Source organism: Microcaecilia unicolor, chromosome 11 (assembly GCF_901765095.1).
Source record: "Microcaecilia unicolor chromosome 11, aMicUni1.1, whole genome shotgun sequence".
Classification (NCBI taxonomy): domain Eukaryota; kingdom Metazoa; phylum Chordata; class Amphibia; order Gymnophiona; family Siphonopidae; genus Microcaecilia; species Microcaecilia unicolor.
In genome coordinates this window covers 12,186,851-12,212,476 of record NC_044041.1, presented here as the reverse complement: position 1 = coordinate 12,212,476, position 25,626 = coordinate 12,186,851, and the positions used below count along the sequence as shown (strand labels likewise).

Sequence of the window (25,626 nt, the reverse complement as noted above, 5' to 3'; positions counted from 1 at the left end):
CCGCTCATTCTGCCTTGCCTCACCCTATGCCTGGAACAATCTTCCTCAACCCCTACGCCAAGCCCCCTCCCTACCCATCTTCAAATCTCTGCTTAAAACTCACCTTTTCAATGCTGCTTTCGGCACCTAACCTTTCGTGAAATATAGTATGCCCTATCAGACGGACTCTACACTTGTCTTTAGATTGTTTAGATTGTACACCTGTCTTTTAGATTGTAAGCTCCTTGAGCAGGGACTGTCCTTCTATGTTAAATTGTACAGCGCTGCGTAACCCTAGTAGCGCTTTAGAAATGTTAAGTAGTAGTAGTAGTAATAATATGTACAGGCAACTTATCCAGATGCACTTGAAAATTCTTTTTGATCAATCCTGCGGCACCCAAAATATTGGCAATCCTGTTGTAGCCCAAAGAGGTTGGTAGATGAAGGTAAGTCGACCAGAAAGTAGGGGGAAGGGAAGGGGAAGAATTTGAGCGAGGAAATGAGAGGAAGAGGCTAGAGGAGGAGGAACACATTAAAAACAACACCAGCAAAATATATTAAACAAAAAAAAACAACACCCAGAATAACAACAGCATAAACTAAGCAAATAAATAAAAAGGGGCTACCCCAACCCCCAACATTTTGAATAAGTTATAAAGAATGATACATTTCCCTATGGAGTGGAGGAGGAGCCTAGTGGTTAGTGCGGTGGCCTTTGATCCTGGGGAACTGGGTTCAAGTCTCACTACAGCTCCCTGTAATCTTGGGCAAGTCACTTAATCCTCCGTTGCCCCAGGTACCAAAACTTAGATTGGAAACCCTCTAGGGACAGAGAACGTACATGCATATAGTGCTGCGTATGTCTAGAAATGATTAGTAGTAGTAGCATAAAGTTTCAAAATATCCTTCCATCCTTCAGGATTATGGGATAGATTCTAGATATGGTGCCTGAAAAATCCACACAGTATAACCTGGTACCTCTAAGTGCAGCCAAGGATAGAACAATCTCCTCCAGCCACAGGCTCCCGGTACAGTCAAGAAATAAATGTCCACCAGCAACTTCAATCTTAAGGACTTTATTCTAGTAGACCTGATACACAGTTCCAACAGCAGCATTCAGGTGGCTTATATGTGCTTAAGATTGAAGGTGAATGATTGAAGTGTGTGGCACTTAGTCCCCTTTAAGCAGTAGGCTATCAGCACATACCAGGATTCAATACAGGCTCACAGTCAGCTCCAGTCTGGGCTCTTTATCCAGTGCACAATAAACAGTAGTTCAATTCCAAATAGAAGCAGTTCATTCAGTTCATCATCACAGTTAAATCACCAAGCAGCAGTTTCTACCTTCTACTCTCTTTACCTTCAGGAGAGTTCAAGACTTTAGGGACTCCTCATACCCAAGGGATTTCACCCTGCATCAACTTCACTAGTAAATTCAATACTTTAGGGACCTCCCTTACCCAAGGATTTTCAGTCTGCAAATACTTTTGGGACTTCCTCACACCCAAGGGATTTCAGCCTGCTTCAGTACTTTAGGGACCTCTCTTACCCAAGGGTTTTCAGCCTGCAACTGCTTCTCTCCTCCCTGGGACTCCTTCCCACCTGCCTAATCAATCCCTGGCTTCTGCTCTCACAACCAATCATTCTCCTTCCATTAGCTTCCCCCACACCCATACCAGCTGAGTTAAGCATTAGACTAATGATGAGCTCCTGCACACAGGGTTTCCTATCTCTCTTTCCCCCTAGTGGCAGCCAATCTACACATCCTGCCAGCTTACCCCCATGTCTTCCCCTATTGCAGCTAGGAGTCCAGTCCGGGTTCCTCATCTCACTCCCTGGCTCCTTGCCTGCAATGCCTTCTGGGACTTGTATTTCAGACTGAAACTGCCTTAACCCAACTATCCTGGATGTGACTTTATCACAACAGAATGAATTTTCACCTAAGTGTGTTCTATAAGCAGTGTTTAGATTTAGCCATGGTATACAGAATTCACTTAGTTGATATTCCAGTGACTTGACTTGTTAAGCCAATTAAGTAACACACGGTGTTATAGAATACCCTTGGATTTTGGTGCAGAATGCTAGATGCGATATATAGAATCTGGTGGTATATGCCCTGCAGCGGAGGGTGATATAATTTCCAAAGAAAATGAGAGCTACAAATCCCTCATTCAATGGGATAGTGGATCAGCCTGTTTTGCTGGCCTGGAATTAGATGGCAGCCATGTAACACACTCAGTAGGGAGGGAACATGCAGATTTCAGGAGAGGATTATTAACAGAAGGTCCTGAGGAAGTGGCAGTGTTGGTCATGGGATATACACAGAGGAGTTACAGAAATGAAAAGGTTACTCAAGAGTTAAACTTTAATTTCTGAAAGTCATCCATTGTGATGGATGATTCTGGCGAAGGGGAATGGGTTTACGTAGTAAATACAGGTACTTATTTGTACCTGGGGCAATGGAGGGTTAAGTGAGAATCAACCCAGTTCCCCAGGATCAAGGTCCACTGCACTAACCACTAGGCTACTCCTCCACTAGCAACATTCCATTTAGAAGCCTGCCCTTGCAGATCAGCCAGGGGCATAGCCACGGGTGGGCCCGGGTGGGCCTGGGCCCACCCAATTTGGGGTCAGGCCCGCCCAGCAGCACAGCGATTCCGGAGGCTCCGGTCCCCATCATCATCCATTCCCCTGTGGCGTGCCGCAACTTTCATCCCCATCTTCCCTCACCCTCACCCTCGCAGGCCCGCCCAGCAGCGATTTCGATCGCAGGCAGCTCCTTCGGCTCGCACACGCTGCCTGCCGGCTGCCGCTCAAATCTCCTTGCTGAGTGAAGAAATATTTTCTCCAATTTGTTTTAAAATTACTACTTTGAAGCTTCATTCCCCCTAGTCCTAGTGTTTTTGGAAAGAGTAAATCACTGATTTAGCGCCGGTTAAGTCATAGTAACATAACATAGTAGATGACGGCAGAGAAAGACCTGTATGGTCCATCCAGTCTGCTGAGGAGGAAGGAGGTGTTTTAGAGAGCTCTGCTGACTTCCAGTGGAAAGGGAGTGAGACCTAGCTCCCTCCCCAAAGATGAGGAGGGTCCCTGGGGAGAAGGCCTCAGGAAAGTCCCAGGCTATGGGGCCTCCTGGGGCCCGGGACCAGAAGGCCGAAAGGAGTGGCTCTCTCCCTGGTTTGACTACCGGGAGAAGGGAAAGGAGTCCAGTGGACCGAAGGGAGAAGCAGCCCAGTGGAGGCCACCAGAGCATTTCCCCCTCCATGGCCCAGCTTGCGGAAGGTAAGCGAGAAGACAGTGGAGGGGGGAGGAAGATAGTACAGGCCCCAGAAGGGCGCTTCCAAGGAAGGGAGAAGGAAGAGGCGATGGAAGTTTGCCAGAAGCCTTTGCTGGAGGCAGCTGAGAGTGAGAGTGAGGAGAGTGGATCGTCAGATGAGGAGTTCCTTGAAGTGAGCTATGACCCTGATGATCCAGCAAGTAGTGTGGTAAATATTGTAAGACGAATTAAGCTGGTGGAAAAAGAAGTAGTGGAGCTAGGAAAACGTCTGAAAATGGCAAGAACTATGTGTAAATTTGCCCCAGCGGAGCACAGACAAATGTATGTTAAAGAGGAAGCCCGGATATCAAAGTTGTTGGGGAAAAAAGAACACTTGTTGAACTGTTTAAAAAAGGGCTCTGTGAATCCTTTGAGGGAGCTCTATGTTAACCGAGAAAGGATGGCTTCAATACCACAGTCTGGGGGTTCAGGAACACTACAGTTGCAGCAAGCTTCAGTGTCTTCAGCAGCATTAGACTCAAAAGAGTTGTCTGGGTTCAGAGGTGACCCCACTTTAAAATACATGAGACAGTTGGCAACACAGTCTAGAGCACTTACCCAGCAGCCAGAGGATAAGGAGGCAGCGGCAGGACATGGCTCTGAGGTGGGGGCTGGAGTAGAGATCCTACCTGTGGAGGGGAGGACAGAACTCAGTAACTTTTCAAAACTCCAGATAATGGAGGCAGCAGAGGGAGACGCAGGTAGCAGCCTGTTTTCTACAGAGGTGGTGGTCGAAGTCTCAGAGGGCTTACCTGCAGTTGTGCAAACAGCAGAGACAGTTGCCGTGAAGGAGGCCCTGTTGGAAAAGGGTCAGCAGAGGCAGACTCCGGTATTTTTGGCCGGGTCTGCAATGACTGAAGTGGAAACCGAAGCAGCATGGCATCTGGAGAAGCCCCGCCCATGAAGTCCGGGAGCAGGGGATGTCTTCCCTGAGCATGGAGTAGCTGGCGGTTTACAGGAGAGGGGTCGGAGAGAGAGGAATAGGAGCGGGCAGCAGCTGGGAGCTCATTTGACCAGCTGTCCATTACAAGAGGTGAAATCGGGGGGTGCTAACAGCCAGCCTGTGGCGGAATCAGGAACAGACAAGCCATGCCCCCGGGAAGCGCCAGCCATTGGGAGAACGCAGGAGGGACTGCACCAGAAGCAAGAGGGAAGTAACCCGATTGTTGAGAGACTTTCGTTGACTACAGAAGTGGACATGGCAAGTCTAACAGATGTGCAGCGGGTGGTGGAGCAGACCTGCCAGCAGGACGGCTGGGAGCGAGGAGCCAAGGGGAGCGGCGGAGTTCCGGAGGCTTCGCCCCTGGTGCCGGAGGTTGGAGGGAGTTCGGGGGCAGAGCGAGCAGGGAGTCTGGTATCGCCAGCTGCAGACCTGACTGGGCAGGTGCCAGAGTATCGCCAGGAGACAGAGGAGAGGAGGCGATTAGCCCAGAGGCTGGAGCCTGCAGTGGCAGGGACGAGCAGGGACGTTCCAGGAAGTGGTGATGGGCAGGACAATCAGTTGGAGGCAGCCCAAGCCGCAGAACTGACTATGGACGTTGCTGGATGTTTGTCTGAGAGGGAAGGGGACGGGGGACAACGGGAGGGGGAGGGGGCGGTGGATATTGAGGAAGGGAGAGGGATGAGGGGAGGGGCAGAGGGACAGAAGGGGGGGGAGGCAGAGGGAAGGGCTGGAACAAGTGTGGAGGGGGGGCGGTGGGGGCTGGGGTCCAAGTCCTTTGCGGCAGTAGTCCAGGGAGGGGGAAGGAGGGAGGGGGGGAGATCGGGTGGTTTTGAGGGCCCAGGGAGGGGTTGGGGGGAGCGGGGACAGGGGGTGGACAGCTGCCTAAGCGGCGAAATGTGGTACAGCTCAAATGGATAGGGGAGGGGGCAATGCCCTCCAGGGATCGGGTCTTGAGGCTGGTGATGGGGATGGGGTTTATACCCGAGGACTTTTACGCGTGTATACACCCCATCAACATCCCAGAATATGACTTGAGCTTCATGACCCAGAGGGGGATGGAAATATTCTGGGAAAGGTACGAGGGGGTGAGGGGAAAGGGGGAGTGGCGGGACCTCGGGGCCATTCCAGTCAGCAAGCCGGACCTGGTGCAGATCACCCTGCTCGTGAGAAATGAGTCTATCTCTGGGGCAGATTTAGCCTACTGGCTACAGAGGTACGCGGAGCTGAGATCCCCACTTACAAAGTTACCGGATCCAAGCAGGGTTTGGGCAGGAGGTTGGGGAGCCCTGGTCAAATTGAGACAGGAGAGCCATGTGGTCCAGCACATTCCTTCGGCTGCCTTTATCGGTCGTGACAGGATACTGTGCTTTTACAAGGGGCAGCCGCGGCAGTGCTTCAGATGTGGTTCGTTTAGGCACTTCAGCATGTCATGCCCAGTGGTAAAGTGTGGAAGATGCGGGGATCAGCATGCCACAGAGGACTGCACCGCGATCAGGTGCAACCTCTGCGGCGGGTTAGGCCATGCATATCGGAACTGCCCTAGGGCGGCCCATAACGAGTGGGATATGTGGGGGAAGGGACGGGGAGGGGGGGTAATGGAGGAGGGGATAGGGCAGGGGGTGATAGGCAGGGAGGGGCAAGGGGGGGAGAAGGAGGGGATGCAGGAGGGGGGGCGGCAGGGGGCTGGGTCAGGAGTGGAGCAGGGGGGAGAGGGGAGTGGGTACAAGTGCCACAGAGGAAAGGGAAGTTCGGAGGGGGGGGGAAAGTAGGGGTGGGCAGGGAGGGGTCGCTGCAGGGGAAGAGGGGGAGGAACAGATTTCAGGTGTTGGAGGAGGAGGAGGAGGATAGGGAGGTTGGGAGGGAGGAGGAAGAACAGGGGGAAGGAGAAGAGGTGGAGTTAATGGAGGAAGAGGGGGCGGCAGGGGGATTGGAGAGGGCAAACGGAAATATGAGGAAGCACTGGAGGAGGGTACTGGTGGTAGGAAGAAGGGCGGGAAGGCTCTGGGGGGAGGGGGAGGGGTGAGGGAGGAGGAAGAGGGAAGGGAGGGAGGGAGGGGAAAGGGGAGTAAGAGGAAAGCTGAGGGGGCCGGGCAGGTGGTGAAGGCCCAAGTGCAGGCTTGGGGGGACAGAGTGGAGCTAGAGGAGGATCTGGAGGACTTGGAGGACTTGGGGGAGGTGGAGGACTCGGAGGAGGAGGTAGGGGGCGGGGGTGAAGAGGGGAGAGGGAGGGATCAGGGGGTGGGTCCGGATAGAGCAAAGAAGAAAGGAAGGAAGAAAGGGGGAGGGGGGGGTAAGGTGCAGACAGGACGGCTGCGGGGGGGGGAGGGGGATCTGGCAGGGGATGATGTAGACCGCATAGCAGAGGACCTGCTTCAGGGTAAGAAGGGGGTATCCCAGGAGATAAGGAAAGAAGTTGGGAGTGAGCAGACCCGTGACTCGCAATGAGGATGGCAGGCTTAGTGTTGACATTTGCCACGCTGAATGTGGCCAGCATCGCCTCTCCGAAGAAGCAGGGTTTAGCGTATGACTGGTTCGCGAGGGTCCAAGCAGATTGCTTCCTGCTCCAGGAGACTCGGCTGCGGTCCATTGAGGTGATCAGGCGGGCAAGGCGGGCCTGGAAGTGGGGTCCCTCGGTGTGGGGGTTGGCGGGGGGAGAGGTATGGTGGGGTGGGGATCTTATTTAAGTCCCACCGGGTGAATATTCAGCGAGTGGTGGAGCTGGGGGTGGGGAGATGTCTTGTTGTGGATGCGATTTGGGAGGATAGAGCACTGAGGGTGGTGAATGTGTACGGGCCCCAAAGCAAGAAGGAAAGGGTGCTCCTCTTTGGGAAGATCAAGCCCTACCTATACACTTCGCGCCAAGTAGTCTGGGGGGGAGATTTTAACACCATATTGCGGAAAAAGGATAGTGGGGGACGATCGGTACAGGTGGGCTATGACGGGGTGAGGCTGGCAGGGATCATGCGGGAGGCGGAGCTGGTAGACGCGCATGTGGCCTTCTGTGAGGAACAGGAGGGGTTCACGTTCTTTCGAGGGCAGTGTAAAAGTAGAATCGATAGATTCCTGGTAAAGAAGGGGGTTTGTCTGGGGGGTCCACGAACCGTGGACGTGGACTTTTCAGACCACCACATGGTCCTCCTTCAGGTGGGGGGGGCGGCAGCGCAGAGGCCAGGGAGGGGGTTATGGCGACTAAATTTAAAGTGGTTAGGTAGCGAGCAGGTGCGGGAGGAGTACCGCCGGTTTTTGGAAGATCAGGTGTCAGTGCAGGGGGCATTTCAGTCATTGGGGGAGTGGTGGGATACAGTGAAAAGACGAACGCGGGGATTCTTTCTCAGACAGGCGAGAAGGGAGGGGAGGGAAAGGACAAAGTTGGGCATGGCAATAAAGAAAAAGAGGGACACATTGATTTCACAAGGGGGGAGGGAGGAAGAAATACATGATCTCCAAGCACTCCTGGAGCAGGTACAGTACAACCGCTACACCTCCTTGGTGTATGAGCGGGACTTCGGGAAAATGTGTAGCCCGGACCCCTTCGCATGCTGCCGGGAGCGGAGGGCGCGCAGGGTGATGGAGGGGGTGCGGGATGCACAGGGGGTCCTGCAGGACACCAAGGAGGGGATTCTGGGGGCAGTGAGGGACCACTTTGCGGCGTTCCTTTCAGCCCAGCAGATTGATATGGAGCAGATGGAGTGTTATGTGGAAGGAACCCCGGGGATAGGTCACAGGGGACCCCAGCTTCAGGCCCTCTTGAACCCGTGGACAGAACAGGAGGTGGAGGAAGCCATCGGGGCGCTCCACAGGAAGACCTCGCTGGGGCCGGATGGGCTAACAACTGAGTTCTACCAGGCCTTTAAGGAGCAGCTGGTGCCGATCCTGGTGAGGGTATGGGGGGCAGCCCAGTTGGAGGGTTCCTTGCCTAGTTCCTTGACAGAGGCGGCTCTTATCCTACTAAGTAAGGGGAAGGACCCGGCGATGCTGGCCAACTGGCGGCCTATAGCACTGCTTAATACGGATCGAAAAATCTTTGCGCGAATACTATTCCAGAGAATGAGGCAGGTGTCTGGGGATTTGCTAGCAGCCTCGCAAGCATGTGGGGTTAAAGGGAGAGGGGTCTTGGAAGCTGCAGCGTGGGTGCGGGAGGGGGTAGAACGCAGTAGAGTGGGAGGGCATGGTAGGCTGTTGGTAACACTCGACCAGGAAAAAGCGTTTGATAGAGTGCAGTGGGGTGTCCTATGGAGCATTCTGGAGCGCTATGGGTTTCCGAAGGGTTGGATAGAGCAATTACAGCTACTCTATCGGCATGCGGGGTGTTTTCCCCTGGTTAACGGGTGGAGAGGGCAGGGGTTTGAGGTAGGGGCAGGGGTCCGACAGGGGTGCCCACTCAGCCCGCTGTTGTATGCATACGCCATCGACCCTTTTATAAGACGGCTGGAGAAGGGGGGGGCGGAGGGGCTGGAAGGGGTGGAGGTGGGGGACAATAACCAGTTAAGGGTCGTGGCGTATGCAGATGACGTTACAGTGTGGGTAGCGGACCAGAGGGAGGGAGGTAGATTGCAGAACCTGATCCAGGAATACTCGCAGGCAACAGCGTCGCAGGTCAATTTTCAAAAGTCCAATAGCCTGTGGGTTGGGGATCAGGGGCTGCAATTTGAGTTGGGAGGTAGGTTTCCTACAGCTGTGGAACGTATACGGGTCTTGGGAATATACTTCGAGAAGGGGGATTATAGGCTCTACAACTGGGATAGGTGTCTCCAAGAAGTGAAGGGGAGGGTGGATAGATGGAAGGGGTGGAAAATGACCATGGGGGAGCGGGTACAGCTCATCAAGGCACACTTAGTTCCTTTGTTTCTGTTCGTCAGTTACATCTGCCTGCTGCCGGAGAGCCGGTACACGGCCTTGTATGGGGTGTTCTTCCGGCTGCTCTGGGGCAACAGGACGAATCCGGTAAAACGGAATGTTACCTATCTGCCTAGGAGGGAGGGGGGGGTGGGCATGATAAACCCAGTCCTGTTTTTCAGCGCTTTGTTCCTGCAGTTCAATCTGGGGAGGGCGGTAGGGCGGGAGCCACCGGGGTGGGCTAGGAGTGTCCTGCAGTGGTGGCCGAGATATTGGGACCTATGGCGGGAGGGGGGGAGGGTAGTGGCACTGCGAAGGGGGGCTCCGGGGGGGGTGAGTTATTGCAAGACCCTAGTGAAATTGGTGAGGGTGTGGGGGCTGACGGTGGGGGAGGTGAAGGCAGGACAACGGGGGGTCTGGATGGACAGAGTACGGGCGCAGGTGTTCTCAGCTCCTCTGGCGCTGAGGGACGCGCCGGCCCCACGGATGCAGCAGGGGTTACGGTTGATTGCTTCGAACCGCATCCCGGTGAAGTATAAAGACCTGGCGTGGCTGTCCTTTCACGGTAGACTGTACGTCCGAGGAAATTTGAAATATCGCAATGTGCGGGATAGAGGGTGCCCACGGGAGGAATGTGCTGGAACTGAAGAGACGATGGAGCATTTCCTGGTGAGGTGCCCATTTACAGTCCAGGTCTCTGACCGGGTTTCCTCGTTGCTGCAGATCCCCAGTTTCCGCAACTACAGCTATGCGGACTGGGTGTATGGCCCAGAGGGTGGAGAGGGACGCGGGGATCCGGTAACACGCTTTCTGATTTCGGTGATATTGCGGTACTGCCTCTGGATGGCGCGCTGCAGGGTGTCCCTGTACCAGGAGGTCCGGCCGGCGGAGGTAGTCAGCTGGGATGTGGTAAGGGCGGTGCAGGAAGCGGCGAAGTGGGAAAGGGTGGAAAAAGGGGTGGGGGTGGCTTCGAGGTGGTGGAGACACGTGAGGCTTAAGCCGCCATGAGGGGACATGCTTCCCAGGGGATTGTGTGCCAGTTGTCTGAAGGGGTTGTGGGGGGTCGGGGGGGGGGGGGGGGGTTGATCCATTGTATTATTGAGGAGGGGGTGTACATAGATAGGCAGACCATGTCTAGCTAGGAGCCTGGGGTTTGATTTGCATGTCCGGTTTTTTTCTTTGGTCTTTCTAATAAACAGTTTCCACTGTACTATTGAGGAGGGGGAGGGGGTGTACATAGATAGGAGGACCGTGTATAGCTAGGGGCTTGGTTTTGATTTGTATGTTATTTGTTTTTAGTTTTTTCCAATAAAAAGAGTTTTCCAGTCTGTCAAACAAGATAAACTTATATGTGCTACTTTATGTGTATACCTGACCTTGATTTGTATCTGCCATTTTCAGGGCACAGACCGTAGAAGTCTGCCCAGCACTAGCCCCACCTCCCAACCACCAGCCCCGCCTCCCAACGCCAGCTCTGCCACCCAATCTCCGCTAAGCTCCTGAGGATCCATTCCTTCTGAATAGGATTCCTTTATGCTTATCCCACGCATTTTTGAATTCCGTTACCGTTTTCATCTCCACCACCTCCCCCGGGATGGCATTCCAAGCATCCACCACTCTCTCCGTGAAAAAATACTTCCTGACATTTTTCTTGAGTCTGCCCCCCTTCAATCTCATTTCATGTCCTCTAGTTCTACCGCATTCCCGTCTCCGGAAAAGGTTTGTTTGCGGATTAATACCTTTCAGATATTTGAAAGTCTGTATCATATCACCCCTGTTTCTCCTTTCCTCCAGGGTATACGTGTTCAGGTCAGCAAGTCTTTCCTCATACGTCTTGTAACGCGCAACATTGTAGGTTAGCGCTACATTGTAGCTGCTAAATGCTAATATTCAGCAGAGATAACTGGCCAGGCATCGCTTGTGGCCTCTTAAATAAAGCTGAATATCGGGCCCCAAGCGTCTGCAACTGCAGTCATCCTCCTACCTTCATACTCGGCTACTGGCAGAGAAAATTAAGGCGTAGTGTCCCCATCGGGGTGCACGGAGCCGATCCTAACATGGCGCCGTGCCACGATGGGGGCATGCATGAGGGTCCCCAGTGGGGTGCCGAGAAGGTCTAGCGGGAACTCTTCCCGCCGAGCGACGGCGCCCCGCTGGGATGGGTGGGGAATAGGGAGAGTATTTAACCCCAGTAAGGAAGCCCGGACGTCCTCTTACGACGCCCGGGCACCAGACTGCACCCAGCCCCCCCCCTTCCCCAAAAGAAAGTGACAAGAAAGCTTATGTAATGCGTATTATGTCGCAGCTTTGGCGGGGTACCCAAGCCTGAAGGAGTAAGCTAAGCAGCTGGGATAGCTGCGCTTACGGTTGAGCTCCCTTGCTGTGCGGCGAGGAGCTATGTATTTAGCCGATCAGTCTTGCTAATAGCGGCGGACTGGGTTGGCAAGTAAGCCTGAAGGTTGATTGGCTTGGGTATACCAGGGGCGTAGCCAGACAACAGATTTTGGGTGGGCCTAGGCAAGAAGTGGGTGGGCACCAAGTGATCTCCCCCTCCCTCCCCCTCCCCGCACCACCACCAAAAGAAAAATATCTCAGCTGGCGGGAAAATGCTTCCGTCCACCTTGGCAGTCTGCAGCAGGCATATGCTGAAGACTGAGCATGCGCAGGTGCCAGTATCAAGGAGAGTAGTATTTTCATTACCACCAGGGGGAGGTCTTCAGCTGGTGGAGCTGGGGATCCCCACCAGTTACCACTAAATGTGTGCTACTGTTGGGTGGGCCTGAACCCTAAGTTGGTGGGCCCTGGCCCACCCAGGCCCACCTGTGGCTACACCACTGGGGTATACCCAGGGTTATGATGTTTGTAATTAAAATAAAGCTGCGGCCAAGTTATGCCATTTAAGAAATCACTTGACTTGTGTTGTTATTTGCTATCACATACTCCATTAAGCCCGAGGGGTCTCGGCTGCCTATCTTAGGGGCTGTGCTGAATGAATCCTAACATTGATAGAAGGGAAAATAGAGGCCATGACAGGAGACAAGACACTTTAGACCTATCCTGTCTGCCCGTCCACAGCATCCCTTGCACATTTTTCAACTAGCATCAGCCAACATTATCGTGAACTCCAGGGAAACTGCTGCCTGGAGCCAGAAATGCTAATTCACAATTAAAATTCAGGTCAGGGAAATGGCCCTGGCTGTGAAGCTATTTATGTTTCCCTAAAGTCAGAGATTTCTTGGAGATGGAGGGAAGGAAGATCTTCTAAGACCACTTGTGTAAAAATGATTCTGGAAAGGAAGGGGTTACATGCCTTGAATACGCGTGAATATGTGTTGGGGGAGGGTTGGGCTATCTCTCAAAAAATCTGATGTCATAGGGGGGACCACCAACTAAAAGTCATAGAAGCACCTGAGACCTCAAAGACTGGGTGAAAACTGTAGCAGGTTGATGTGTACCCGTCCCCCCTGTCCTGTCTACATCTGCCTTGTGTGTCTTAAATGTGTGTAAATGTCTGGGAAATTGGGAGAGTATTGTCTGTGATAAGGTTCCTAATGTGTACCAGTGTCTGGATTTTTGTCTGTAGGGACCCCAGGCTGAATCTGTCTCACACATTCTGCTGTCTCTAGGCTTAGTCTGTCTCACACATTCTGTTACCCCAGGCTGAGTCGGTCTCACACATTCTGCTACCCCAGGCTGAGTCTGTCTCACACATTCTGCTACCCCAGGCTGAATCTGTCTCACACATTCTGCTGTCTCTAGGCTTAGCCTGTCTCACACATTCTGCTGTCTCTAGGATTAGCCTGTCTCACACATTCTGCTACCCCAGGATGAGTCTGTCTCACACATTCTGCTGTCTCTAGGCTTAGCCTGTCTCACACATTCTGCTACCCCAAGATGAGTCTGTCGCACACATTCTGTTGTCTCTAGGCTGAGTCGGTCTCACACATTCTGCTACCCCAGGATGAGTCTGTCTCACACATTCTGTTGTCTCTAGGCTTAGCCTGTCTCACACATTCTGCTACCCCAGGATGAGTCTGTCTCACACATTCTGTTGTCTCTAGGCTGAGTCGGTCTCACACATTCTGCTACCCCAGGCTGAATCTGTCTCACACATTCTGTTGTCTCTAGGCTTAGCCTGTCTCACACATTCTGCTACCCCAGGATGAGTCTGTCTCACACATTCTGTTGTCTCTAGGCTGAGTTGGTCTCACACATTCTGCTACCCCAGGATGAGTCTGTCTCACACATTCTGTTGTCTCTAGGCTTAGCCTGTCTCACACATTCTGCTACCCCAGGATAAGTCTGTCTCACACATTCTGTTGTCTCTAGGCTGAGTTGGTCTCACACATTCTGCTACCCCAGGCTGTCGGTCTCACACATTCTCATATCCCAGGCTGAGTTGGTCTCACACATTCTGCTAAGCTCTTCAGCTTGGAGAAAAGATAGCTGAGGGGAGATATGATAGAAGTATATAAAATAACCCCCTCCGAAGGGACACCACCTTGTAAGTGGTGGAGGGGCTTCCGTGTTTCAATGACTCAGAGGGCTATGCTGAAGGGTTACCCATATCAGACAGGCCTCTGAGGAGAAACCAGACAAAGAGTGTCCCAAATTAGGGAGAGAGGAAAGATGGTGACCTGAAGCTCGTACACTCAACGGCCCAGCTGTCCTCTGAAGTTCAGTTTTTGTTCACTTGAAATTTCCTCTCTGCATTGTAGTTGCCTTAACAGAGGAAGGGGACAATGGGGGGTCAGCCGCCGATGACCAGCGTTTTGTCCCCTGTGCAGCAAGTGTGGGACCGCTGTGTGACGAGCTGCCCATAGATGACTGGGTTGATGAGTCCTTTGATTAGCGCCGACGAAGGAGCGTCGATGCTCTTGGACCTAGAAACAACTTCATCGCTCAAAAATCATTTAACCACCATGCCCAAAGGAGTGGAGGAGTGAGTCAGGAGTGTATGCTGAAACGAAAGTCATTTACAGCTGAACCCGTGTCGGCGGTGCTACTCCTAAACCCTTAAGAGTTATCAGCTTGGAGTTTTTGGCTCCCGTGGAGGTTGCATTGAATGTCATCTGGAGGGTGCTCCAGGACCTGAGGGTGGTAGAGAATGACTTTGCTTCAGATATAGTCTTGTTAATGAGCCACATGGATAATCTAATCGAATCCTTTGAGAATATACACAAATGAAGTTCTACTGAAGTAGGAAACGGTTAAGATTTGAAAATGATAAAAGACCAGAAAAATTTGAACAAAATGAATATTGTTACAGATGATTAATATCGAGATTGTTGTTTTCCCAGAGTTCCGGGTATGACTCCTAATGTTTTTTTTTCCTCTGAAATGATTCCTCTTAATATATTAATTCAAAAGGAGTGAAGCCTGTGAAACTGGGATTACTTTAATCAGCGGGAATTGGATTGGAGATTCAAGGGTTTGTATTGTTAAACAATTTCTGGTTTTAAAAGGGAAAAGAAATGAAATCAGGTGTATTACTTTCACTAATATTGGACAATAAGTATGTTTCCAATGAAACTGATGGACTATGCACTGTTATGGTCTTGAAGAAACCAACCAGATGATCAATGTGGAATAATAATTTAGATAAATAATAACTGGGGATAATCGGGTTAATACCACGTTTTCTTTGTTTGCTGTTGCTTAAATTGATCTCCTTGTCTTGTTTCACTCTCCCTATTTATTTTGTGGTCTAAGAAAGAGAAAGATTGTATAAAATCCATTTATCTTGTTGAGATTGTTTTTTTCTTCTAATATCGTTTTAATGTACAATCATCTCTGTTTTACTGTTTTGCAAGTGATCCTTGTAAAATGAAAAAATTATAAATAAATGATTTAAAAAAGAAGTATATAAAATAATGAGTGGAGTGGAATGGGTAGACGTGAATTCAGTGGCGTACCAAGGGGGGGCGGTCCGCCCCGGGTGCACGCCGCTGGGGGAGTGCCGCGGCACACGCCTGTTGCCCTGTTTCAGTCTGATTTCACAATTCGCATGTGTTCACTGCTCCCTCTGAGTCTGCCCCGGGAACACATGTGAATTGCGAAATTGGACTGAAACAGGGCAACAAGCGCGCACCGCGGCCCCCCTCCCAGTGGCGTGCACCCGGGGGGGTGTCATTTCGCCGGGGGGGGGGGGAAGAGGTGTCATTTCGCCGGGGGGGGGGGATCGCGCTGCACCCGGGGTGGGGGGGGGCGCATCGGTAATCCGCCCCGGGTGTCAGCTAGGGTCAGAATGCCACTGCGTGAATTGCTTGTTCACTTTTTCCAAAAATACTAAGACTAGGGGGCCATGCAATGATGCTACAAAGTAGTAAATTTAAAACAAATCAGAGAAAGTATTTCTTCACTCAACATGTAATTAAACTCTGGAATTTGTTGCCAGAGTGTAGTAAAAGCAGTTAGCTTAGCAGGGTTTAAAAAAGGTTTGGCTGTCTTCCGAAAAGAAAACTCCATAAGCCACTATTAAAATGGACTTGGGAAAATGCACTACTTATTTCTAGGATAAGCAGCTTAAAATGTATTGTACTGTTTTGGTACTTGCGACCTGGATTGGCCAGTGTTGGAAATAGGATACTGGGCTTAATGGACCTTTCGGTCTGTCCTAGTATGGCAACATTTATTTACCCCAGGCTGAGTCTGTCTCACACATTCTGCTATCTCTAGACTTTGATGAAGTTCACCTGCTGTGCTGTTTGCTCTGAAGATAATCCTGTTTGACAGGTGATCCTTGCTTACCTGCTGTATACAGACCCTCCCTCAGGAGCCTTTCCGCCACCTGTGCTCCTGTGACTCTGTTAATGTGAACTCACTGTCACCTTCCTGCTCTCTGTAAACCTATTCCACCCCTATGTTAAATGCAGTGCGTGTTTTCTAGCAAAAAAGGTGCCGGTATTCAAATGCCAGGCTACCCTTCAGGGGTGGGATAATCACTGAGGGACCCACCCCACAATAGCCAGGACCCTGCAACCAGTCACAGAATCTGAAAAGGCAGAATTGGCTTGTAGAGCAGAGCCATAGCGAGAGGAGCTCACACCCGGGGCGGGTCGCCGCTGTGCACCCCCCCACCCCCCCCCCCCCCGGGTGCAGCATGGCGCACCCCCCCCCCCCGGAGCGCATAACCTCCCCCGGAGCGCATACCTCCACCCCCCCCCCCGGAGCGCATACCTGCGGCGAGGGACGGGCGGGAGGGCCGATCCGCTCCGACTGCACGTTGCTGGGGTGTGTCGGCTCCGCGCTGATTCACTGCTCTCTCTGTCCAGGAACAGGAAGTAACTTGTTCCGGGGCAGAGAGGGCAGTACACCAGCACGGAGCCGACACCCCCCAGTGGCGTGCACCCGGGGCGGACAGCCCCCCCCCTTCCTATGCCACTGTTGTAGAGCCTGAGCTCTTTCATTAAAACTTGAGGATCATGGGTCAATTTTAGGAGACAACGGAAAGGTGCTGGTACTCAGTATCCCCTCAAAAAAAAGCCCTGGTTATATGTGGGGGCTTCTGATTATGGGTTTTGACCGATAAACCCAAGGGTGTGCAGAGAAAATATTTTTGTTTTGTTTAATGTCCTGTGTTGTTTACAGGAATTTTCATTCTATTGAGGGTTTTTTTTCTTTTTGTTTCATGACAATATTATAACTAGTATATACTATTTGCAAGTATTTTTTCCAGTTGTTATAGGCAAAAAAAAAAACCAAGAAGAAGAGACAGAAAACAAAGACATGGAAATATCATTAACATTATTTCAAATGAATGCACATCCCACATCCACGGCCGCTGGCTGATCTGCAAGGCTTCATTCTGTTTCTGTGAGTCTGACGTCCTGCACGTACAACGTGCAGGACGTCAGACTCACAGAAACAGAACAAAGCCTTGCAGGTCAGCCAGCGAGGTCCTCTTCTTCCGGCGCAAGGCTTCGTTCTGTTTCTATGCAGGATGTCAGACTCAGAAACAGAACGAAGCCTTGTGCCGGAAGAAGAGGACCTCGGCTGGCGGGGGTTGGGGTCCCCCGCCAGAAATAGTAGCCGGCGACGGAGGGAGGGGGGGGGGGTCGAGAGGGTCGTCGGCAGGGGGGTCCAGGTCCAAATCTACAGGGGCCCAGGCCCCCGTGGCCCCACGTAGCTATGCCACTGCTTTAGGAAATCACAATCTTTGTTTTATGGGAAAAAGATATGGATGTATCTGGATTTTACTAAAACAACTCAGGAAAGGAGAAGAGCTTTTTTTAGCCCTTAGGAAAGAAGCCCTACTGTAGGAGCATCTTTCTATTTAAATTACCCCTGCAAATGTGTATTAAAACACCTAGGGCTTAAATACTACTACTACAACTTAACATTTCTAAAGTGCTACTAGGGTTACGCAGCGCTGTACAATTTAACATAGAAGGACAGTCCCTGCTCAAAGAGCTTACAATCTAAAGGACAAATGTACAATCAGACAAGTAGGGGTCGTCAAACTGGGGCAGTCTAGATTTCCTGAAAGGTATAAAGACTAGGTGCTGAAAGCAACATTGAAGAGGTGGGCTTTGAGTAAGGATTTGAAGATGGGTAGGGAGGGGGCTTGGAGTAAGGGCTCAGGAAGTTTATTCCAAGCATAGGGTGAGGCGAGGCAGAATTAGCAGAGCCTGGAGTTGGCGGTGGTGGAGAAGGGTACTGAGAGGAGGGATTTGTCCTGTGAGCGGAGGTTACGGGCGGGAACGTAAGGGGAGATGAGGGTAGAGAGGTAGTGAGGAGCAGCAGATTGAGTGCATTTGTAGGTAAGAAGGAGAAGCTTGAATTGAATGCGGTATCTGATCGGAAGCCAGTGAAGTGACCTGAGGAGAGGGGTGATATGAGTATATCGGTCCTGACGGAAGATAAGACGTGCAGCAGAGTTCTGAACAGATTGAAGGGGGGATAGATGGCTAAGTGGGAGGCCGGTGAGGAGTAAGTTGCAGTAGTCAAGGTGAGAGGTAATGAGAGTGTGGACGAGAGTTCGGGTGGTGTGTTCAGAGAGGAAAGGGCGAATTTTGCTGATGTTAAAGAGGAAGAAGCGACAGGTCTTGGCTATCTGCTGGATATGGATGTGGATATGGATATGTATCTTTCTCCAACCTGAACAATTAAGTGCTTTTCTCAATCAAAAAAAAGTTGGGACAGCTTAATTCCAGTGTTAAGTAAGATTGGAAAATCAGAGGCTGAGATCCCCATGTCCAGGAACCCCAGGTCTGGGACCCTAATTCAAACATGCGTGGGATAAGCATAAAGGAATCCTGTGCCGAAGGAATGGATCCTCAGGAGCTTAGTCAAGATCGGGAGGCGGGGCTGGTGGTTGGGAGGCGGGGATAGGGCTGGGCAGACTTATACGGTCTGTGCCAGAGCCGGTGGTGGGAAGCGGGACTGGTGGTTGGGAGGCGGGGATAGTGCTGGACAGACTTGTACGGTCTGTGCCAGAGCCGGGGTTGGGAGGCAGGGCTGGGGAGGTGAGGATAGGGCTGGGCAGACTTATACGGTCTGTGCCTGTGCCAGAGCCGGTGGTTGGGAGGTGGGGCTGGTGGTTGGGAGGCGGGGATAGTGCTGGGCAGACTTATACAGTCTGTGCCCTGAAGAGGACAGGTACAAATCAAAGTAGGGTATACACAAAAAGCAGCAAATATGAGTTATCTTGTTGGGCAGACTGGATGGACCATGCAGGTCTTTTTCTGCCGTCATCTACTATGTTACTATGTTACCCTACAGTGACCCCACAGTGTCACAGACTCAAATAGCATCAGAAATGTGAGGAAACTTTACTGCACCCTTGACACAGGAGTTAAACACTTCAGGCTTCATCACAGCTTCCTGCACTGGGAAGACCTCATCTCTTTTTTTTACATTGGATTAACGTGGAAGTGCACTGATTCGATCACACCTTTTTACACCTGTTTCAGTCCACCTTTTGAGTGCTAACAACCTTGCAAAATGTGAGTAATGAAATACCACACAAAAAGTGTTATAATGAGAGTAAATCTATGGCCTAAGCCCAGTGTGACTAATATTCTATAATGAGACTTCTGCACAGAGCTGCCATTATAGAATCAATGCTTGAATTTACCCCTGGGAATGTACAGGCAGAACATCTTTACCCACAGGCTGACAACTGAAGAGAAGAGGTTAGAAAGAAGGAGTAGAGAAAGGCTAGGGGGAGAAAGCTAAAACCAAAATAAATTAAGCAAAAAAAAACCTCCCAGAAGTGCTAGTGGAACCTGCTTTCCATAATGCAAGTGCAGTCTCATGTGAATGTCTAGGTAGATCCTTACGAGAACCAATGGGAAGCAGAGAGTGAGATAAGACCAGTGGTGCGCTGGAGCGGGCTTTCACGGAGGGGGAGAGCCATTTGTTAAAGTATTTAAGAATTTGGGGAGCTGATTGTTACAGTAGGCCCCCCATGCCTACTTTAACAACTGGATCCCAAAATGTTGGCTCGTGCCCACTCCTGAATTCTCTTTGACTTTGCTGGTGGGGATGCTGAGCCCTGCCAGCCAAGTAAATAGACTGCTGCTGCTCCCCGCTCCTTGTTTCCAGCTCTGGCCAGCAGGCTGGGCTTCTTGTGCATGCGAGAGAAGGTCCCAGCTTGCTGCTCAGAGCCAGATACAAGCAGCGAGTAGCAGGGCCGCCGATAGACTAGGCCGGGCCCAGGGAAAGGCCACTCCACCTCCGCCCCCCGTTGCTCCCCCCTCCCCGCCCGCTGCAGTCCGCGGTCTCACCTGCCTGCCTCCACGGCTCCAGGCCCCCTTCATTCAAAGCGGCAGTCGCAGATCGCATCTTTTCTGGCCTTCCCTCCCTATGTCCTGCCCTCGTCTGATGTAACTTCCGGTTTCCATGAGGGCGGGACACAGGGAGGGAAGGCCAGAAGAGAGGCGATCTGCGACTGCCGCTTTGAATGCAGGGGGCCCGGAGCCGAGGAGGCATGCAGGTGAGATCGGGGAGTGCAGCGCTGGCGGCCTGACCCCGGCACCGGGCCCCCCTTGGAGGCCTGGGCCCTGGGAAGTTTGCCCCCCTGCCCCCCCTCTCGGTGGCCCTGGCGAGTAGTAGTGGCAGTCCATTTATCGGCTGGTGGGGCTCGGCATCCCTGCCAGCAAAGGTATGCCTAGTGTGCCCACGTGAGGGGGGGAGGACAGAGGCATGCATTGCCCCTGCCAGTCCACCCCTGCCCTCCCCCCAAATTGCAGGGCTGGTTACGCCTGGAGAGAGAGCCCGTTGTTAAAAATTTACCACCACACCCCTGCACAAGATCTCAAGCTGGGAGAAATCCAATGTAGATTCTTCATTAGGACCCAACAACTGAAGGACCCCACATGGGACTGTGTTTTGGCAAAAAGGCCACCTGCCTCGGGGGGTCACAAAACTTGATCAGATGTATTTGTCTGTGAAAGGTACCTATGAATGATATAGGGCTGTAAAATAACCATCAAAAGCAGCGTTGAAATCCCGCCAAAGGGGACGTACAAAAAGAAATTGCTGTCCGTGTCGAGTCCTTTATTTATTTATTTATTTATGCATTCTCGTATCCCACTATTATCCAAAAACAAGTTTCGGTTCAAAGTGGCTTAGAATTTACATTTTGGTGGAGTTACAATAGCGTTTTACAGTTAGGGCACGGAAGGAACAGCTGTAGCTTATGCAGCTAACTATAGAATTTTTTTTAAGAGGTAGATTTTCAGCTCGTTTCTGAACTGAAGACAGTTAGTGATGCTTCTTGTGGCTTTTGGTATTGACTTCCACCATTTGGATCCCAGGTAGCTAAATCCTGCCGTGTAGATGGTTTTGTAGTTGTGTTTCTGCAGTTGGGTAGATGAAGAAGTGGCCCCTGGTATCCGGGCTTGCATTTCTTGGGGATTCTTGTTGGTGCGTAATAAAGAATCTGCATTGGATTTCCCCTGGCTTGACAGTCTTGTGTCACGCTCTACTTCCCGTTGGTTCTCGCCTACATTTCATAGAGGGGCATCTTCCTGTTTCTCTACGCATAGGTGGATCCTTATGCAACTCCTCCACCCCTGAAATCAAGGGTGTGCGGGCTACAAATGTTTGGTTTGTTTAGTTTCTCAAGTGGCTTAGAGGATTTCTTCTTAATTTAGATTTTAAAAAAATATTTGGTTTTCAGGATAATGCTGTCAATAGTGAACTCTATTGAGCAATAAGGTTCACTATTGACAATATAGGGAAAAACTCAAACATTTGTAGATTTTGCCTGCTTTGGGTTAAAAATGACATGAAACAAAAATACTAGGACTAGGGGGGCATGCAATGAAACTACAGTGTAGTAAATTTAAAACAAATCGGAGAAAATATTTCTTTACCCAACGCATAATTAAACTCTGGAATTTGTTGCCGGAGAACTTGGTGAAGGCGGTTAGTTTAGCAGAGTTTAAAAAGGGGTTAGACGGTTTCCTAAAGGACAAGTCCATAAATCACTACTAAATGGACTTGGGAAAAATCCACAATTCCAGGAATAATATGTATAGAATGTTTGTACGTTTGGGAAGCTGCCAGGTGCCCTTGGCCTGGATTGGCCGCTGTCGGGGACTGGATGCTGGGCTCGATGGACCCTTGGTCTTTTCCCAGTGTGGCATTACTTATGTACTTATGGGAAACATGCACATCCCTACTGAACTCTCCTGGAACTCTGGTGTGGATCAGGTACAAAACCCAAAAGATTATTAGGTGACATCACTATATATGCATATTCATGAAATATGTGGATTTCCCCTTTAAAATACCTCTGTAGACCCCCCCCCTTGAATTTGTGTACCCCCAAATTATACCACTAGCAGATTCCTTGTGGCCTCCCTATCATATCCTGAGCATTAGGCATGCACTGAACAGAAAATAAAATGTTATTATGTGGGGTACTTGCTTTTATGGAATACATGAATTCTTCCCTTCCCCCCCCCCAAAAAAAAATATTTCTGTCATGATACTCGTGGACTCCCTGACAGGTTGGAAAACATGGTTATTAGGGTCAACCACATACGGTGGAGCACAGGAATAGCCAAATCAGTGGCATAACCACAGGGTGCCTTGGGGGCTTGCCCCCCCCCCCACATTGGGTTCAGGGGGCCCCCAAAGACTGCTGGTTTGGCTGGCAGGGGTCCCCAAGCCCTGCCAGCAGAAGCTTTCCTGCAGCAACATTTGCCATCATGCTGTCTGCCCTGCTTCCCCCTTCCCTTGCGCGCATGCTTGGTTTTAATGAAATTGAGCATGTGCAAGCCAGGGGGGGAAATCAGGGCAGGCAGCATGGCATGGAGACTTCGGCAGGAGGGGGCCCAGAGCCCGAGGTGAGGGGGCACATTTTAGCCCCCCGCCGGTGCCGACCCCCCCATTACCGACCTCCCCCCCCCCCGCTATTGCCGACCCCCCCGCCACCGCCAACTTTGACGACCCCTGCCAATGACCCTCTCGACACCCCTCCCGCTGCCAACCCTCCCCCGCCAGCCGAGGAGGTCCTCTTCTTCCTCTGAAGGCTTCGTTCTGTTTCTGACGTCCTGCACATTGTACGTGCAGGACGTCAGACTCACAGAAACAGAACGAAGCCTTGCAGGTCGGTAAGGGGGTCCAGGGCCAAATCTACAGGGGCCCAGGCCCCCCTGGCCCCACATAGCTACGCCACTGGCACTGAATACTGCCACAGGAAGATTTCTGCTTGCGGGGCTTGGGGACCTCTTCCAGCCCAAATATGTGAGGTTGTGGCATGGGTGGGGAGTGGTGGGGAGGCAGGGCAAAATGTGCCACCCCATTTTGGGCTCTTCCCCCCCCCCCCCCCCAAAAGTCAAGGTCTGGCTATGCCTCCGAGTCAAATAGCCCATTGAGAGCCAAGGAAGCCAGGTTCAATTCCCCCTAGAACTCATTGTGACTCTGACCATGTCATTTAACCCTCAACTGCCCAGGTATAAAATAAATATATAAAGTAAACTGCTTCGATTGTAACCACAGAAACACAGTATATCAAATTTCCTCCCCTCCCCACCCCCTGGGGTAGATTACAGTCATTATACCTTCACTGGGGCCCCTTTGCAAAATGATCACCCACAGTCCCTTTAATGCCAAATTATACCACCGTGCATGTGTCATCGTGGATCACGTGGAGCCAGAAAAAAATATGCCATGAAATTCCTGATGCCCTGAAACTTTGGTGTCAAAAAGACACTGAATAGAAAAGTTATTAGTGGGGGATGCCCAGAAAAAAGTGATCGCTCCCTTCTGTAAGGGGGCTAAAGGCAGACAGGGCAAAAAGCCACAAACATTTTTTTTTTTTTTTTTTTTTTTGTAATCTGGCTCATAAAAGGTTGAGCCAGTGCCCAAGCTTTACAAAACATTTTCCACCTCTCGCCATGGGACTTACTAAACCGCAGTAATTTCTGTATTAGTGATGGCAAATATTCCCTTTTCTCTTGTTTGTCCTGTTTGTCTGTCCTAATTAGATTGTAAGCTCTGTCGAGCAGGGACTGTCTCTTCATGTTCAAGTGTACAGCGCTGCGTATGTCTAGTAGCGCTATAGAAATGATAAGTAGTAGAAGTAGTAGTAGTCTTTGGGATTCCGGAATCTTGCTACTCTTTGGTGTTCCGGAATCTTGCTACTCTCTGGGATTCTGCACAGAATGTTGCTAGTCTTTGGGGTTCCGGAATCTCGCTACTCTTTGGAGTTCCAGAATCTTGCTACTCTTTGTCCTTATCCCTTATTTATCCTGTTTGTCTGTCCTAATTAGATTGTTAGCTCTGTCGAGCAGGGACTGTCTCTTCATGTTCAAGTGTACAGCGCTGCGTACATCTAGTAGCGATATAGAAATGATAAGTAGTAGAAGTAGTAGTAGTCTTTGGGATTCCGGAATCTTGCTACTCTTTGGGATTCCGGAATCTTGCTGCTCTTTGTCCTTATCCCTTATTTGTCCTGTTTGTCGTAATTAGATTGTAAGCTCTGTTGAGCAGGGACTGTCTCTTCATGTTCAAGTGTACAGCGCTGCGTACGTCTAGTAGCGCTATAGAAATGATAAGTAGTAGTAGTCTTTGGGATTCCGGAATCTTGCTACTCTTTGGGATTCCGGAATCTTGCTGCTCTTTGTCCTTATCCCTTATTTGTCCTGTTTGTCGTAATTAGATTGTAAGCTCTGTTGAGCAGGGACTGTCTCTTCATGTTCAAGTGTACAGCGCTGCTTACGTCTAGTAGTGCTATAGAAATGATAAGTAGTAGTAGTAGTAATGTATAGCCCCAGAGCCAAAAGCAGTATTCAAGGTCAACTGTACTAGGAAGAAGCAGAGCAGAAATGAGTATGAATGAAGCTCCAGCCACCTGGGAATTCTGGGTGTTTATACTTTAGACCACAGGAGTGTAAAAAGGTCTCCCATCATCACTGCCCTTGTTGGGCTCTGATGAGTGAAGTTACAGCAAGCTGCAGCTCCACAACAATCCCACAATCCCTAACCAGCATCCCATTCAATGCCCAAATCCTCCAATTAGCTCCCCAGTCTCAAATCAGATGTTCTGCAGCGATTATCCAGGTCCACCAATACCCAACCTTTCCAGTTAATTCTGTGCCAAAATTCTTTAATCAACCTCTACAGCACCATCTAACATACAAATTCTTCCATTTAACATTCAGGTTTCTATCCACAACCCCCTACTGATCCCCCAGAAGAGGCTCAGGTATATATTTGACACGATACAAAGTGTTCTGTTACCTTCTGCTGGTCAGGAGATGCTCCTTGCCCGAGGGGCTGTACTGGAACTGGACTGCTGGACTCCAAGTTGCGATGGCCATGGGCAGGAGCCAGAAGAGGTACACGAGAGCCCGGAGCTTCCTTCGGCAACCGAGCCCCATTGCAATCCCAAAATGGCCCAAGATAACAAAATGATGTGACCAGGAGGTCCTGAAAGATCGTCCACTTGTAGGGTGGAAAAACAAAAGCACCTGGGTTCAGATTTCACCTGTCCACAGGGGGCCCAAAATCACCTATCAGAGGTAGTTCAAAAGCACCTGCTGACGTCGGGGGCCGGCAAGGTCTGTCCCAGCACAGAGGGCAGCCGGAGTGGATAAATGTCCTTGAGGAGCTCCAGCGATTGCACAGTCCGGACCCCTTCCCCCCAAACTCATCAACTGAGCACCGGCTGCAGCAAGGCAAACACCACCGTGCACTGACCCACTTTCATGCAAGAGTGGCAGCACTGCATCCAGGAGAGCCACCCCCGCGCTGCACTGCACTGCAGCCTTCCCCCGGGACGCAGGGGTAAGAGCCCCGTCGCTGCCTGATGCTCCCAGTGAGTCCCGGGTTGTGCTGGCAGTGCACTCTCTGTTAGTACTAGACAACCCTGCAGGCAGCTCCAGTCCTGCCCCTTTTTTCTACTGGATTAAAGAACTCAAAGAATCACACGGGTTTCTGCAGTGAGCTCCTTCTTCCCCCCCCCCCCCCTCCTCCTCCTCCTCCCCCTCCTCCTCCTTCCACCCTTTCTGTCCCTGTGCAGGACACACGGCTGCTTTCAGGTTTTCTGCACTCCAGAATCCGACCTGGGAGACAGCTCTCCTTTCCGCTT

The 25,626-nt window shown here is 51.1% G+C and overlaps 1 protein-coding gene across 4 annotated transcripts in view; it reads right to left on the bottom strand.

The window, feature by feature from the left end:
• Positions 1 to 25,414, bottom strand: part of EMID1 (EMI domain containing 1) — a 232,448-nt gene extending 207,034 nt beyond the window's left edge. For 2 of the 4 annotated variants that reach the window (XM_030218123.1, XM_030218126.1), the window contains exon 1: positions 24,777 to 25,414. In XM_030218123.1, coding sequence (XP_030073983.1) covers positions 24,777 to 24,916 — 140 coding nt within the window. In that variant the 5' untranslated portion in view covers positions 24,917 to 25,414. The remainder of the gene's footprint in view (positions 1 to 24,776) is intronic. The other 2 variants (XM_030218124.1, XM_030218125.1) reach the window with 1 other exon arrangement.
• Positions 25,415 to 25,626: the final 212 nt, after the last annotated feature.